Raw genomic sequence first — 15,410 nt, 5'->3', positions numbered from 1 at the left:
GAAGGTGTGTGGGGAGGGGAGCAAGGCTGGGTGGTGGTGGGGGCACGGGGGTTGGGGGAGCAAGCAAGCCTTACAACCTCTCGGCAACTTGGCAAGAGCTTCCAGTAAACGGGAGTTCCGGAAGGTCCTCGACGTCGCGGTGGGGAAGGCTAACAAAGCAGCAGGCTCAGCTCCGTAGGGATCTCACGGGGGAGGTCAGCTGAAAGCCAGAGAGAGGGGGTGTGTCTTTGTTTTGGGGCCAGGCACTTCCTCGCCCCCTCCCCCTCAAAGTCTGCCCTCGCTCGGGAGAGCAGCGCCTGCCGCCGCGCCGCCGGTCCACAAGATGGGGAAACCGCCACGCTTCTCCTCCGTCCAACTTCTTCCGGGTGGGGGCAATTGGCCTTCTCGCCCACGGGTCGGCGCCTCAGGTGGAGCTGACCGGGAGAGGCAGCTAAGCGAGCTGCGTCGAAAGGTCCAGCAGGAGGAGGAGGAAGGAGCAGGTGGCACCCTGGCTCTGTCCCCCACCCCGCTTCTCGGCGGACGTCCCGAGATCGGCACTAAAACAGCTGGGCCGGCAACCAAGATTTTTGAGTGTCCAGTTTTGCGCTCCGCCTCTGGCTGGTTCTTCTCAGGTCTTCAGGTCCCTCGCCCGCCCCAGAGGCCCCCTCCCATCCTTCTCCCTGCCACTTCCTTCCCTAGCTTTGCATGTGTGGACGGGGCCCGTCGGGTAGCGGGCTCAGTTGCCCCACTCCGGCTAAGGCCCGTTTCCCTCTCGCCTTCTTTTCTTTTCTTCTTTCCTCTCCCCTGCCCTCCTCGCTCGGACACCTCCAACCCCGTTTTCCCCCACCCACACCCCCACCCTTCAGGTTCCGGTCCAAGTACCACCCGGAAGAAGCCGGGCGGAGGAAGCAGGAGGCCCAGAACGCTCTCCAGAACCGCCTCAACGTCTTCCTCTACCTGATGGACAACGGCTGGTTCGAGGGCCTGCAGCTGGACATCGACAAGGCCAACGCCATCATCAAGGTCCTGGATGCCGGTAGGTTGTGGGGGGTAATTCTACTACGGTTCGGACCCGGTTCAACCGAACCGGTAGTAAAAAAAATAAATAGATTGTGTTTTGTAAAAAAAAGGGTTTCGATTTTGATCTTTTGCAAAGGTCTCTTGCGGTGCACAATGTGGTGGCAGGTTTTTTACCTTTCCGTACAAAAAGGACCGTAATTAATTTGCACCACCAAGACAAATTTCCTTTATTGGCCAAATCACACTTTATTTGGCCAATAAAGAATTCTATTTCTAATTCTAATTTTAATCTATTCTATTTTATTGTTATGCCATTCCATATATTCTATTCTATTCTTTCTATTCTAATCTATTCCATTCCATTCCATTCTTATTCTATTCTTTTCCCATATTCTAGTCTAATTTTAATTCTAATTCTGTTCTAATTCTATTTTATTCTAATCTGTTCTATTCCATTCTTATTCTATTCTTTCCCAATATTCTATTCCCTATTCTATTCTAATTCTATTCTATTCTACTCTACTCTACTCTGTTCCATTCTTATTTTATTCTTTTCCAATATTCTATTCTCTATTCTATTCTAATTCTAATTCTAATTCTAATTCTATTCTAGTTCTATTCCATTCCATTCCATTCCATTATTCTTATTCTATTCTTTTCCAATATTCTATTCTCTATTCTAGTCTAATTTTAATTATAATTCTGTTCTGTTCTATTCTACTCTATTCCATTCTTATTCTATTCTTTTCCAATATTCTATTCTCTATTCTAGTCTAATTCTATTCTATTGTACTCTATTACATTCTTATTCTATTCTTTTCCAATATTCTATTCTCTATTCTAGTTTAATTTTAATTCTAATTCTAATTCTATTCTATTCTATTCTATTCTATTCTACTCTTATTCCATCCCATTCCTATTCTATTCTTTTCCAATATTCTATTCTCTATTCTATTCTAATTCTAATTCTATTCTAGTTTTAATTTTAATTTTAATTATAATTCTGTTCTGTTCTATTCTACTCTATTCCATTCTTATTCTATTCTTTTCCAATATTCTATTCTCTATTCTAGTCTAATTCTAATCTATTGTACTCTATTACATTCTTATTCTATTCTTTTCCAATATTCTATTCTCTATTCTATTCTAATTCTATTCTAGTTTTATTCTATTCTATTCCATTCCATTCTTATACTTATTCTTATTCTATTCTTTTCCAATATTCTATTCTCTATTCTAGTCTAATTTTAATTCTAATTCTATTCTATCCTATCCTATTCTATTCTATTCTATCTATTCTATTCTACTCTTATTCCATTCCATTCTTATTCTATTCTTTCCCAATATTCTATTCTCTATTCTAGTCTAATTTTAATTCTAATTCTATCCTATCCTATCCTATCCTATCCTATCCTATCCTATCCTATCCTATCCTATTCTATTCTATTCTATTCTATTCTATTCTACTCTTATTCCATCCCATTCCTATTCTATTCTTTTCCAATATTCTATTCTCTATTCTATTCTAATTCTAATTCTATTCTAGTTCTATCCTATTCCATTCCATTCCATTCCATTCCATTCTTATACTTATTCTATTCTTTTCCAATATTCTATTCTCTATTCTATTCTAATTTTAATTTTAATTCTATTCTGTCCTATCCTATCCTGTTCTATCCTATTCTGTTCTATCCTATTCTACTCTATTCCATTCCATTCTTATTCTATTCTTTCCCAATATTCTATTCTCTATTCTAGTCTAATTTTAATTCTAATTCTATTCTATCCTATCCTATTCTATTCTATTCTACTCTTATTCCATCCCATTCCTATTCTATTCTTTTCCAATATTCTATTCTCTATTCTATTCTAATTCTAATTCTATTCTAGTTCTATCCTATTCCATTCCATTCCATTCCATTCTTATACTTATTCTTATTCTATTCTTTTCCAATATTCTATTCTCTATTCTATTCTATTCTAATTCTAATTCTATTCTAGTTCTATTCTATTCCATTCCATTCCAATCTTATACTTATTCTATTCTTTTCCAATATTCTATTCTCTATTCTATTCTAATTTTAATTTTAATTCTATTCTGTCCTATCCTATCCTATTATGTTCTATCCTATTCTGTTCTATCCTATTCTATTCTACTCGATTCCATTCTTATTCTACCCTTTTCCAATGTTCTGTCCTTGATTCTGTCCCATTCCATTCTACCCGTTTTATCTTTTCCCGTTCACTTCCTCTCGTTCCGTCTGTCCATTTTCCGTCAAATTTTCCCCGACGTTCTTACCTCCCCCCCCCCGTTTGACCCCTTTCCAATTCGTCTCTTCGCTTCTCCCGTCGTTCTTTCGTTCTCCTCGTCTCTCTCTCCCTCCTCTCTCTCTCTCTCTCTCTCTCTCTTTTTGGTATACGGCGTCTTCAAATTCTTCGTTTCTCGATCGATGTCCATCCTCCCGCTTTTCATTCGGTCGCATTTGCCCATCTTGTCGCGTGCTCTTCGGTTCGTCCTTAAATTAAAAATTAAATTCCACCTTCCTTTTCATCATCCCAAACCATTCCCCCCGCGCCGCCTTTAATTGTCCCTTTTTGAGTGCCCCACCCTAATCGGTTATCGGGGTAAGGAGCCGGGGTCCTTGCCTCCCTGGGCGGGGGAGGGGCTTTGGGAGGGGGAGGTGTCCGGCAGCCCCGGAGGACTCGGGACTCTGCCGCCGCCCCCCCCGCCAATCTGATCCTAAGCTTTCGCCCCTCCACCTCCCCCAACAGCGGTCATCAAGATGGAAGGCGGGACAGACCACGATTTGAAAGTCCTGGAGCAAGAGGAGGAAGAGGAGCGTCCGGAGAAGGCTGAGCCGTCGAAGAAGGAGGAGAACCGAGTGCCGGAAACGGAGCGCAAAGCGTCCGAGAAGGAGGAGAAGAAGGAGGACGCCAAGAAGGCCAAGGTGGGGGAGGAGGAAGAGGAGGAGGAGGAGATGCCGTGGGGGGTTGGGGGAGAAAACCAAGGCCGCCTCCTCCTCCTCCTCCAAGGCCGCACACACACACACACCACACGCACCACACAGGCCACTGAGCACCGGCCCTCTCTTGACAGACTGCCGAGGAGGAAGCGGCGGAGGAGAAAGGCAACAAGGAGGAAGAGGAGAAAAGGGGGAGAAGAAAGAGGAGGCCGAGAAGGAGGCGAAGAAGGTGGGTGAGTGGGGGGAGGGGTCCCTCCGCGCCCTCCCCCCCCCCAGAGTGCCATCAGGTCGACTCTGTATGGGCGGGTGGGTGTAGAAGGCCGAGAAGCGGAAGGGGAGGAGGCCAGCCGGAGACATCTTGGGGGTGGGGGGTGGGGGAGGGACAGAAATAACCTGGTGTGTCCCGGGAGACCCTCCCCCCACTCCTTCCTCTGAAGTGACAGGAGAGGAGGGGCTTTCCGGCAGCCGGAAATTTCCAATTTGGGGTAGGGGAGTAACAGGAATGTGGGGAGACATACAGCCCTTCCCTCTCCTTCCTCCTTCCCTCCCTTTTCTTCCTTTCCTTCCTCCCTCTCTTCCCTTCCTTCCTTCCTTCCCTGAATCCTCCCTCTGTTTCCTTCCTTCGTTCCCTTCCTCTCTTTCCTTCCTTCCATCCTCCCTCCCCTTCCTCTCTTTTTTTCCTTCCTTCCCTTCCTCTCCTTCCTTCCTCTCTTTCCTTCCTTCCATCCATTCTCCCTCCCCTTTCTTTCTGTCCTTCCTTTCCTTCCTCTCTTTCCTTCCTTCCTTCTTTCCTTCCTTCCCTCCCTCCCATCCTTCCTTTCTCTCTTTCCTTCCTTCCATCCATCCATTCTCCCTCCCCTTTCTTTCCTTCCTTCCTTCCCTTCCTTTCCTTCCTTCCTTCCTTCCCTCCCTCCCGTCCTTCCTTTCTCTCCTTCCTTCCATCCATCCATCCATTCTCCCTCCCCTTTCTTTCCTTTCTTTCCTTCCTTTCCTTCCTTCCTTCCTCCCTTCCTTCCTTCCTTCCTTCCTTCCTTCCTTCCTTCCTTTCCTTCCTTCCTTCCTCCCTCCCGTCCTTCCTTTCTCTCTTTCCTTCCTTCCTTCCTTCCTTCCTTCCCTCCCTCCCGTCCTTCCTTTCTCTCTTTCCTTCCTTCCTTCCCTCCCTTCCTTTCCTTCCATCCTTCCTTCCTCTTTTTCCTTCCTTCCATCCATTCTCTCTCCCCTTTCTTTCCTTCCTCTCTTTCCTTCCTTTCCTTCCTTCCTTCTTTCCTTCCTTCCCTCCCTCCCATCCTTCCTTTCTCTCCTTCCTTCCATCCATCCATCCATTCTCCCTCCCCTTTCTTTCCTTCCTTTTCCTTCCTTCCTTCCTTCCTTCCTTCCTTCCTCCCCTCCCTCCCGTCCTTCCTTTCTCTCTTTCCTTCCTTCCTTCCCTCCCTTCCTTTCCTTCCATCCTTCCTTCCTCTCTTTCCTTCCTTCCATCCATTCTCTCTCCCCTTTCTTTCCTTCCTTCCTTCCTTCTTTCCTTCCTTCCTCCCTCCCTCCCATCCATCCATTCTCTCTCCCCTTTCTTTCCTTCCTTCCTCCCTCCCTCCCATCCATCCATTCTCTCTCCCCTTTCTTTCTTTCCTTCCTTCCTCTCTTTCCTTTCTTCCTTTCTTCCTTCCTTCCTTCCTTCCATACATCCATCCATCCTCACTCCCCTTCCTCTCCTTCCATCCTCTCTTTCCTTCCTTTCATCCATTCTCCCTCCCTTTCCTTTCTTTCTTTCCTTCCTCTCTTTCCTTCCTTCCTTCCTTCCTTCCTTCCTTCCTTCCTTCCTTCCTTCCTTCCTTCCTTCCTTCCTTCCTTCTTTCCTTCCCTTCCCTCCCTCCCTTCTATCCTTCTTTCCTTCCATCCATTCTCCCTCCCCTTTCTTTCCTTCCTTCCTTCCTTTCCTTTCTCCTTTCCTCCCCCCCAGGGTTCCAATGTGACTATAGGGTGAGGGGTGGGGTGGGGAGGCCTTGGCCCCAAGGCCCCCGAGCGACCTCCTCTCCTTCCCCAGACCGGCCACAAGCACAAGCGGAGCGCAGCGGCAACGACAGCTACGACGAGGGGAGCGTTTGGAGTCGGACAGCGATTCTGAGAGCGGGCGTGCCCAAGGAGAGGACAAAGGTGAGGGCCTGTGTCTGCTTGCGAGGTATGTGTCTGCTTGCGAGGTATGTGTCTGAGTGTGAGGTATGTGTCTGCGCGCGAGGTATGTGTCTGCGTGCGAGGTATGTGTCTGCGTGCGAGGTATGTGTCTCCGTGCGAGGTATGTGTCTGCTTGCGAGGTATGTGTCTGAGTGTGAGGTATGTGTCTGCGTGCGAGGTATGTGTCTCCGTGCGAGGTATGTGTCTCCGTGCGAGGTATGTGTCTGCGCCGAGGTATGTGTCTGCGCGCGAGGTATGTGTCTGCGCGCGAGGTATGTGTCTGCGCGCGAGGTATGTGTCTGCGCGCGAGGTATGTGTCTGCGTGCGAGTATGCGTCTCCGTGCGAGGTATGCGTCTCCGTGCGAGGTATGCGTCTCCGTGCGAGGTATGCGTCTGCGTGCGAGGTATGCGTCTCCGTGCGAGTATGCGTCTGCGTGCGAGGTATGCGTCTCCGTGCGAGGTATGCGTCTCCGTGCGAGGTATGCGTTTCCGTGCGAGGTATGCGTCTGCGTGCGAGGTATGCGTCTGCGTGCGAGGTATGCGTCTCCGTGCGAGGTATGCGTCTCCGTGCGAGGTATGCGTCTCCGTGCGAGGTATGCGTCTCCGTGCGAGGTATGCGTTTCCGTGCGAGTATGCGCGCTCCGTGCGAGGTATGCGTCTCCGTGCGAGGTATGCGTCTCCGTGCGAGGTATGCGTCTGCGTGCGAGGTATGCGTCTGCGCGCGAGGTATGTGTCTGCGCGCGAGGTATGTGTCTGCGTGCGAGGTATGTGTCTGCGCGCGAGGTATGTGTTTCCGCGCGAGGTATGTGTCTCCGCGCGAGGTATGTGTCTCCGCGCGAGGTATGTGTCTACGCGCGAGGTATGTGTTTCCGTGCGAGGTATGTGTCTCCGTGCGAGGTATGCGTCTCCGTGCGAGGTATGCGTCTCCGTGCGAGGTATGCGTCTGCGTGCGAGGTATGCGTCTGCGTGCGAGGTATGTGTCTGCGCGCGAGGTATGTGTCTGCGCAGAGGTATGTGTCTCCGTGCGAGGTATGTGTCTCCGTGCGAGGTATGTGTCTCCGTGCGAGGTATGTGTCTCCGCGCGAGGTATGTGTCTACGCGCGAGGTATGCGCTCACGCGCGAGGTATGCGTTTCCGTGCGAGGTATGCGTCTCCGTGCGAGGTATGCGTCTGCGCGCGAGGTATGTCTCTGCGTGCGAGGTATGTGTCTGCGTGCGAGGTATGTGTCTGCGTGCGAGGTATGTGTCTGCGTGCGAGGTATGTGTCTGCGTGCGAGGTATGTGTCTGCGTGCGAGGTATGTGTCTGCGTGCGAGGTATGCGTCTCCGTGCGAGGTATGTGTCTGCGCGCGAGGTATGTGTCTGCGTGCGAGGTATGTGTCTGCGCGCGAGGTATGTGTCTCCGCGCGAGGTATGTGTCTCCGCCGAGGTATGTGTCTGCGCGCGAGGTATGTGTCTCCGTGCGAGGTATGTGTCTGTGTGAGGATCTCGGCGGGGTGGAGGTGGGGAGGGTTGTGTGTGTCCCAGACCCTGGGGGTGGGAGGGGGAGAGAGAGAGAGTGAGGGTATGCGTTTCCGTGCGAGGTATGCGTCTGCGTGCGAGGTATGCGTCTGCTTGCGAGGTATGCGTTCCAGCGAGGTGCACGCGTCTGCGTGCGAGGTATGTGTCTCCGCGCGAGGTATGTGTCTCCGCGCGAGGTATGTGTCTCCGCGCGAGGTATGTGTCTGCGTGCGAGGTATGTGTCTCCGCGCGAGGTACGTGTCTCCGTGCGAGGCACGTGTCTCCGCGCGAGGTATGTGTCTCCGCGCGAGGTATGTGTCTCCGCGCGAGGTACGTGTCTCCACGCGAGGTACGTGTCTCCGCGCGAGGTATGTGTCTCCGCGCGAGGTACGTGTGTCTCCACGCGAGGTACGTGTCTCCACGCGAGGTACGTGTCTCCGCGCGAGGTACGTGTCTCCGCGCGAGGTACGTGTCTCCGCGCGAGGTATGTGTCTGCGCGCGAGGTATGTGTCTGCGCGCGAGGTATGTGTCTGCGCGCGAGGTATGTGTCTGCGCGCGAGGTACGTGTCTCCGCGCGAGGTACGTGTCTCCGCGCGAGGTACGTGTCTGCGCGCGAGGTATGTGTCTCCGTGCGAGGTATGCGTCTCCGTGCGAGGTATGCGTCTCCGTGCGAGGTATGTGTCTGTGTGCGAGGATCTCGGCGGGATTGTGGGGAGGGTGGTGTGTGTGAGAGAGAGAGCGAGCAACCTGTCCTGACCTGCCTCCTACGTAGCCCCGGACAAGAAACCCAAGGAGGAGGCGGGCGCCCCGAAGGACGGGGAAGGGTCCCCCAAAGGCAAGGAGAAAGACGCCGAGGATCCCAAGCCGCGCGCCCTTCACAAGACCTGCTCCTCTTCATCCGCAACATCGCCCCCAACATCCCGCAGGCCGAGATCGTGGCGGTGAGTCGCGGCCCGGGGACGGGGGGAAGAGGAGCAGGCGGTGGCGGGCGGTGGGATCGTGCGGTGCCTCTCAACGCCTCCTTTTTCCCCGCTTCCTCAGTTCTGCAAAAGGTACCCCGGCTTCATGAGAGTGGCCCTTTCGGACCCGCAACCGGAGCGGAGGTAAGGATCCAAGGTCCTCGCCGTCCCGCCCCGAGCGGGAGTTTTTTTTGGGAGGGGCTTGATGGAAGCAGTGACACCCCATCAAGAAGAAAGGAAAGAAGAGAAGAAGGGAAGGAGGAAAGGAAGAGAGAAATAGGAAGGAAGAGAAAGGGGAAGGAAGAAAGGAAAGAAGAGAATGACGAAGGAAGGAAAGGAGGAAGAGAGGAATAGGAAGAGAAAGGGGAAGGAAGAAAGGAAAGGAGGAAGAGAATGAGGAAGGAAGAGGAAGAGAGGAATAGGGAGGAAGAGAAAGGGGAAGGAAGAAAGGAAAGAAGAGAATGAGGAAGGAAGGAAAGGACGAAGAGAGGAATAGGAAGGAAGACAAAGGAGGAAGGAAGAAGAGGGAGGGAGGAAAGGAGGAAGAGAGGAATGGGGAGGAAGAAAAAGGGGAAGGAAGAAAGGGAAGGAGGAAGAGAGGAACAAGGAAGAGAAAGGGGAGGGAAGAAAGGAAAAGAGAATGAGGAAGGAAGGAAAGGAGGAAGGAAGGAAAGGAGGAAGAGAGGAATAAGGAAGAGAAAGGGAAAGGAAGGAAAAGAAGAATGAGGAACGAAAGAAAGGAGGAAGAGAAAGGGGAAGGAAGAAAGGAAGAAGAGAATGAGGAAGGAAGGAAAGGAGGAAGAGAGGAATAAGGAAGAGAAAGGGGAAGGAAGGAAGGAAAGGAAGAGAATGAGGAAGGAAGGAAAGGAGGAAGAGAGGGGCGAGAGGAAGGAAGAGAAAGGAGGAACGAAGAAGAGGGAGGGAGGAAAGGAGGAAGAGAGAGGAATAGGAAGGAAGAGAGGAAGGAAGAAGAGGGAGGGAGGAAAGGAGGAAGGGAGGAATGGGGAGGAAGAAAAGGGAAGGAAGGAAGGAAAGGAGGAAGAGAGGAATAAGGAAGAGAAAGGGGAAGGAAGGAAGGAAAGGAAGAGAAGGAGGAAGAGAGGAATAAGGAAGAGAAAGGGGAAGGAAGAAGAGGGAGGGAGGAAAGGAGGAAGAGAGAAATAAGGGAAGGAAGGAAAGGAGAATGAGGAAGGAAGGAAAGGAGGAAGAGAGGAAGAGGAAGGAAGGAAAGGAGGAAGAGAATGAGGAAGGAAAGGAGGAAGAGAGAAAGAGGAAGAGAAAGGGGAAGGAAGAAAAGAAAGAAGAGAAGGAGGGAGGGAGGAAAAGAGAAGAGAGAAGGAAGGAAGGATGATTTTTACCCCTTGGTCATTTCTTAACATCCAGGTGGCTCCGTTTCTCTGGTTTGCGGGATTTCTGCCAGGGGGCGGATCCCGCGCCCCTTCCTCACCCAACCACGCCCCAGAGCCCCCTCCCTCTCTTCTGGACCTGCGGTAGTCTTCCGGCAGGGGAGGGGGTGCTGTGGACCCTGTCCGCCCTCCCCCAGCAGTACCCCCTTTTCCCCGTCTCCCCAGGTTTTTCCGGAGGGGTTGGGTGACCTTCGACCGCACCGTCAACATCAAGGAAATCTGTTGGAATCTCCAGAATATCCGGGTAAAAGAGATGGAAGGGGGGAGGACTGTGGGGGGGAGGGGAGATCGAGAGGGCGGGAGGGGGATCTCGGCGCTCTCTCCGAATCGCCCGCTTTTCCTACGGCGGGCAAGGGGAGGGCCACGGGAGGGTGGCGAGTCGCACATGCGCACGGGTGGGGAGGAGGAGGAGGAGGCCCCGGCCGCCTCACCGGCCTGCCCCTTCCGTCCCCCGTCCCCCTACTCCAGCTGCGAGACTGCGAGCTGAGCCCCGCGCCAACCGGGACCTGACGCGCCGCGTCCGCAACATCAACGGCATCACGCAGCACAAGCAGATCCTGCGCAACGACATCAAGCTGGCCGCCAAGCTCATCCACGCCATGGACGACCGGACCCAGCTGTGGGGGCCGGCGAGGCCCAGCTGCCCTCCGGTGTCGGTGAGTCTTCGTTTTATCTCGACGGCGGGAATGATAGGCCTTCCCCGCCCGTCCACGGTTTGTAAAAGAGTCCCATGGAAGTTCCGCCAAAATCCTTCGGGAGAAGGCTGGTCGGCACCCAAACTTTATCCTCGCTCCTTGAAACGCCGCCGACCGCTAAATGTCCGACGAGTTACACGGAGGACGAAACGGAGGACAAATTCAACGCGGAGTTGCGGAGTTTCAAACCGACCAGAACGAACGAGAGTTGCTTCCTGCAAAGGCTCCCGTCCCTTGGCTGCTCCTTGATGTCTTATCCCCGTCCCGCAGAACCTGCCCTCCCAGAACCCCATCCTGAAGAACATCACCGACTACCTGATCGAGGAGGTGAGCGCGGAAGAGGAGGAGCTGCTGGGACGAAGGTGGGGAGCCCTCCGAAGACACCCCCAAGGAGGGAAACCCGGCCGAGATCACGGTGGAGAGGATGAGAAGCTGGTGAAGGTGAGATCCTGCCTCCGGAGGGTGGGATCTTTCCTTCCTCCCCTTCCGGGCGGGTGGGTGGGGAGGGTTTTTGGCCAGGCTGCCTGAGTCTTCCCCACCGCCTTATTTACGCCACGCAGGTCTTGGACAAGCTGTTACTCTACCTGCGCATCGTCCACTCGCCGACTACTACAACACCTCCGAGTACCTCAACGAGGACGAGATGCCCAACCGCTGCGGGATCATCCACGTGCGAGGGCCCATCCCCCCTACCGGGTCACCCACCGCGAAGGTACGGTGGGGGGAGGGGCCTCTTTGCCAGCTGCCATAGAAGGAAGCACGGGGGGAAGAGGAGGGGAAAGAAGGGGTGTTGCTCACCTTTACGACCAATGTGGAGCCCAGAGTTTCTAGTGGGGTACCTGGTTTTGCCGCCTTTTTTTGTGTGTTTTCCTGAACCCCCAACGGTCCGTCGGTAAGCAAATCGGGGATTGTTCAAGCCGATCTCCCCTCCCAACCATCCCCCAAAAACGACTTGGCTCGTCCATCCCTGGGACGCCGCGACCGTCGTAAATACGAACCCATTGCCTGTGAACTAAAAAAAATTACATTCGATTGAAGCGTTTTATTTTTAACTAAAGGGATCGCGGCGTCAATTCGGCGTCCGGAAAGCCAACTCAGACGACCGGGCCTTCGTTTAACTTCTTTGTAAAGATCTAAAGTAAACTTTACAATACCAGGTGTAGATTCCTCCACGTTGACTAAAAAAATTAGGAATTTCTGGGAGTTGGAAGCCCCCAAGTTTTCAAGCGGTCAAGTGGAAGACCCCCGCCGCCGCCAGGTCGGCGGGTGGAGGGGCTGGTCTTCTAGGCTCCTTAACAGCTCCGTCGTCCAACTACAAAGATACTCCTCCTTTGGCCTTTTGGAGTTGCCAGCAGAAAAGGGAGGGTGGGAGGAGAAGCGGGCATATTTTTTTTTTTTTAAATGACTAAAAGTTACGTTCGGAGTTATCGCCACGTCAATTCCGCGCCGGAGAAAGTCAACTCCGACAACCGAGGCTTACGTCCCACTTCTTTATAAACCTCTAAAGTGAATATTACAATACCAGTTGTAGATTTTTTTAAAGTCCATTTTTACAATACCGGTCGTAAATTTCTCCATATCCGCTAAAAAAAAAATAAATTAGAAATTGGGAATTCTGGGAGTTGGAAGCCCGAGGTATGTGTCTCCGTGCGAGGTATGTGTCTGCGTGCGAGGTGTGTGTCTCCGTGCGAAGTATGTGTCTCCGTGCGGTATGTGTCTGCTTGCGAGGTATGTGTCTCCGTGCGGTGTGTGTCTGCGTGCGGTATGTGTCTCCGTGCGAGGTATGTGTCTCCGTGCGAGGTATGTGTCTGCGTGCGAGGTATGTGTCTCCGTGCGAGGTATGTGTCTCCGTGCGAGGTATGTGTCTGCGTGCGAGGTATGTGTCTCCGTGCGAGGTATGTGTCTGCGTGCGGTATGTGTCTCCGTGCGAGGTATGTGTCTGCGTGCGAGGTATGTGTCTCCGTGCGCGGGGTGTGTCTCCGTGCGGTTGTGTCTGCGTGCGTGCAGTATGTCTACCTGCGGTATGTGTCGCCTTGCGGTATGTGTCTCCGTGCGGTATGTGTCTCCGTGCGGTATGTGTCTCGTGCAGGTATGTCTCCGTGCGGTATGTGTCGTGCCGTGCGGTATGTGTCTCCGTGCGGTGGTATGTGTCCGTGCAGTATGTGTCTGTGTGCGCGTGCGGTATGTGTCTCTCGCGTGCGGTATGTGTCTCCGTGCAGTATGTGTCTGCGTTGCGGTATGTGTCTGCGTGCGAGGTATGTGTCTGCGTGCGAGGTATGTGTCTGTCTGCGTATGCAGTATGTGTCTCCGTGCGGTAGTGCGTATGTGTCTCCGTCGTGGTGTGTCTGGTCAGTATGTGTCTCGTCTCAGGTATGTGTCTCCGTGCGAGGTATGTGTCTGCGTGCGAGGTATGTGTCTCCGTGCGAGGTATGTGTCTCCGTGCGAGGTATGTGTCTCCGTGCGAGGTATGTGTCTCCGTGCGAAGTATGTGTCTGCGTGCGAGGTATGTGTCTCCGTGCGAGGTATGTGTCTGCGTGCGGTATGTGCCTACGTGCAGAGTATGTGTCTGCGTGCAAGGTATGTGTCTGTCAGTGCGGTATGTGTCTCCGTGCGGTGTTATGTGTCTGCTGGTATACGTCTTGGAAATGAGTATGTGTCTGCTTGCAGTGTCGTCTCCGTGCGAGTATGCGTCTCCGTGCGGTATGTGTCTGCCGATGCGAGGTGTGTGTCTCCGTGCGAGGTATGCCTCTGCGTGCGGTATGCGTCTCCGTGCGAGGTGTGTCATACCGTGCGAGTATTATGTGTCTGCGTGCGGTATGTGTCTCCGTGCGAGGTATGCGTCTCCGTGCGAGGTATGCGTCTCCGTGCCGAGGTATGTGTCTCCGTGCGAGGTATGTGTCTGCGCGAGTATGTGTCTGCGTGCGAGAGTATGTGTCTCCGTGCGAGGTGTGTGTCTGCGCGCGAGGTGTGTCTCCCGCGAGGTGTGTGTCTCAAATGCGAGGTATCTGTCTGCGTGCGAGTATGTGTCTCCGTGCGAGTATGTGTCTACTCTGTGTGCAGTGGTGTGTCTCCGCGCGCGAGCGTGTATGTGTCTCCGTGCGAGCTATGTGTCTCCGTGCGAGTATGTGTCTGCGTGCAGTATGTGTCTCCGTGCGGTATGTGTCTGCGTGCGAGTATGCGTCTCCGTGCGGTATCTGTCTGCGTGCGGTATGTGTCTCGTCGTGCGAGTATGTGTCTGCCTTGCGTGGTATGTGTCTCCGTGCGAGGTATGTGTCTGCGTGCGAGGTATGTGTCTCCGTGCGAGGTATGTGTCTCCGTGCGAGGTATGTGTCTCCGTGCGAGGTATGTGTCTGCGTGCGAGGTATGTGTCTGCGTGCGAGGTATGTGTCTCCGTGCGAGGTATGTGTCTCCGTAGTGCAGTATGTGTCTATAGTGCGGTATGTGTCTCCGTGCGGGTATGTCTCCGTCTGCAGTATGTGTCTCCGTGCGGTATGTGTGTCTGCGTGCGAGGTATGTGTCTCCGTGCGGTGTGTGTCTCGTGTCCGGTATGTGTCTCCGTGCGGTGTGTGTGTCTCGTGCGGTATGTGTCTCCGTGCGGTATGTGTGTCTCGTGCGGTATGTGTCTCGTCGTGCGGTATGTGTCTGCGTTGTGTCGGTAGGTGTGTCTCCGTCGTGCGGTATGTGTCTGCGTAATGCAGTATGTGTCGCGTCCGGTGTGTGTCTCCGTGCGTGGGTGTGTCTGCCTGCGGTATGTGTCTCCGTGCGGTATGTGTCTCCGTGCGAGGTATGTGTCTGCTTGCGAGGTATGTGTCTCCGTGCGAGGTATGTGTCTCCGTGCGAGGTATGTGTCTCCGTGCGAGGTATGTGTCTCCGTGCGAGGTATGTGTCTCCGTGCGAGGTATGTCTCCGCGCGAGGTATGTGTCTCCGTGCGAGGTATGTGTCTGCGTGCGAGGTATGTGTCTCCGCGCGAGGTATGTGTCTCCGTGCGAGGTATGTGTCTCCGTGCGGTTGTGTCTGCGTCGTCGGTATGTGTCTCCGTGCGAGGTATGTGTCTGCGTGCGGTATGTGTGTGTGGGTCTGCGGGTGCGGTATGTGTCTCCGTGCGAGGTATGTGTCTCCTTGCGGTATGTGTCTGCGTGTGGGTCGGGTGTGTCTGCGTGCGAGGTATGTGTCTCCGTGCGAGGTATGTGTCTCCGTGCCGTATGTGTCTCCGTGCAGTAGTGTGTCGGTCTGTGATGTGTGGGTATGTGTCTGCGTGCGAGGTATGTGTCTCGCGTGCGAGGTATGTGTCTCCGTGCGGTGGTGTGTCTCGTGTCCAGTATGTGTCTTGCGGTATGTGTCTCCGTGCGGTATGTGTCTCCGTGCGGTATGTGTCTCCGTGCGGTGGTGTGTGTGTCTCGTCGGTATGTGTCTCCGTGCGGTATGTGTCTCCATGCGGTATGTGTGTCTCCGTGCGGTATGTGTCTCCGTGCGGTATGTCTCCGTGCAGTGTGTCTCCGTTGCAGTGTGTGTCTCCGTGCGAGGTATGTGTCTGCGTGCGAGGTATGTGTCTCCGTGCGAGGTATGTGTCTGCGTGCGGGGGTGTGTCTGCGTGCGGTATGTGTCTCCGTGCGGTATGTGTCTGTCGTGCAGTATGTGTCTCCGTGCGAGGTATGTGTCTCCGTGCGAGGTATGTGTCTGCGTGCGAGGTATGTGTCTCCGTGCGAGGTATGTGTCTGCGTGC

General features: G+C 53.1%; 1 protein-coding gene across 1 annotated transcript in view; it reads left to right on the top strand.

Annotated features, from left to right (window-relative positions):
• SRRT (serrate, RNA effector molecule) overlaps positions 1-11,437 on the top strand; it is a 30,091-nt gene extending 18,654 nt beyond the window's left edge. The window contains 18 exon segments of the mRNA XM_087947419.1: positions 846-1,015; positions 3,772-3,947; positions 4,097-4,151; positions 4,154-4,191; positions 6,001-6,019; positions 6,022-6,057; positions 6,060-6,110; positions 8,399-8,512; positions 8,515-8,567; positions 8,668-8,729; positions 10,157-10,235; positions 10,460-10,481; positions 10,484-10,647; positions 10,957-11,046; positions 11,048-11,105; positions 11,108-11,127; positions 11,247-11,286; positions 11,289-11,437. Coding sequence (XP_087803545.1) covers positions 846-1,015; positions 3,772-3,947; positions 4,097-4,151; positions 4,154-4,191; positions 6,001-6,019; positions 6,022-6,057; positions 6,060-6,110; positions 8,399-8,512; positions 8,515-8,567; positions 8,668-8,729; positions 10,157-10,235; positions 10,460-10,481; positions 10,484-10,647; positions 10,957-11,046; positions 11,048-11,105; positions 11,108-11,127; positions 11,247-11,286; positions 11,289-11,437 — 1,396 coding nt within the window.
• Positions 11,438-15,410: the final 3,973 nt, after the last annotated feature.

The sequence above is a fragment of the Notechis scutatus genome, chromosome Z (assembly GCF_049901735.1).
Source record: "Notechis scutatus isolate UNSWTSFEM ecotype Mainland chromosome Z, rNotScu1.2, whole genome shotgun sequence".
Lineage (NCBI taxonomy): Eukaryota > Metazoa > Chordata > Lepidosauria > Squamata > Elapidae > Notechis > Notechis scutatus.
Note: the sequence above shows the minus strand (reverse complement) of the source record. Positions and strands in the feature narration are given on the sequence as shown.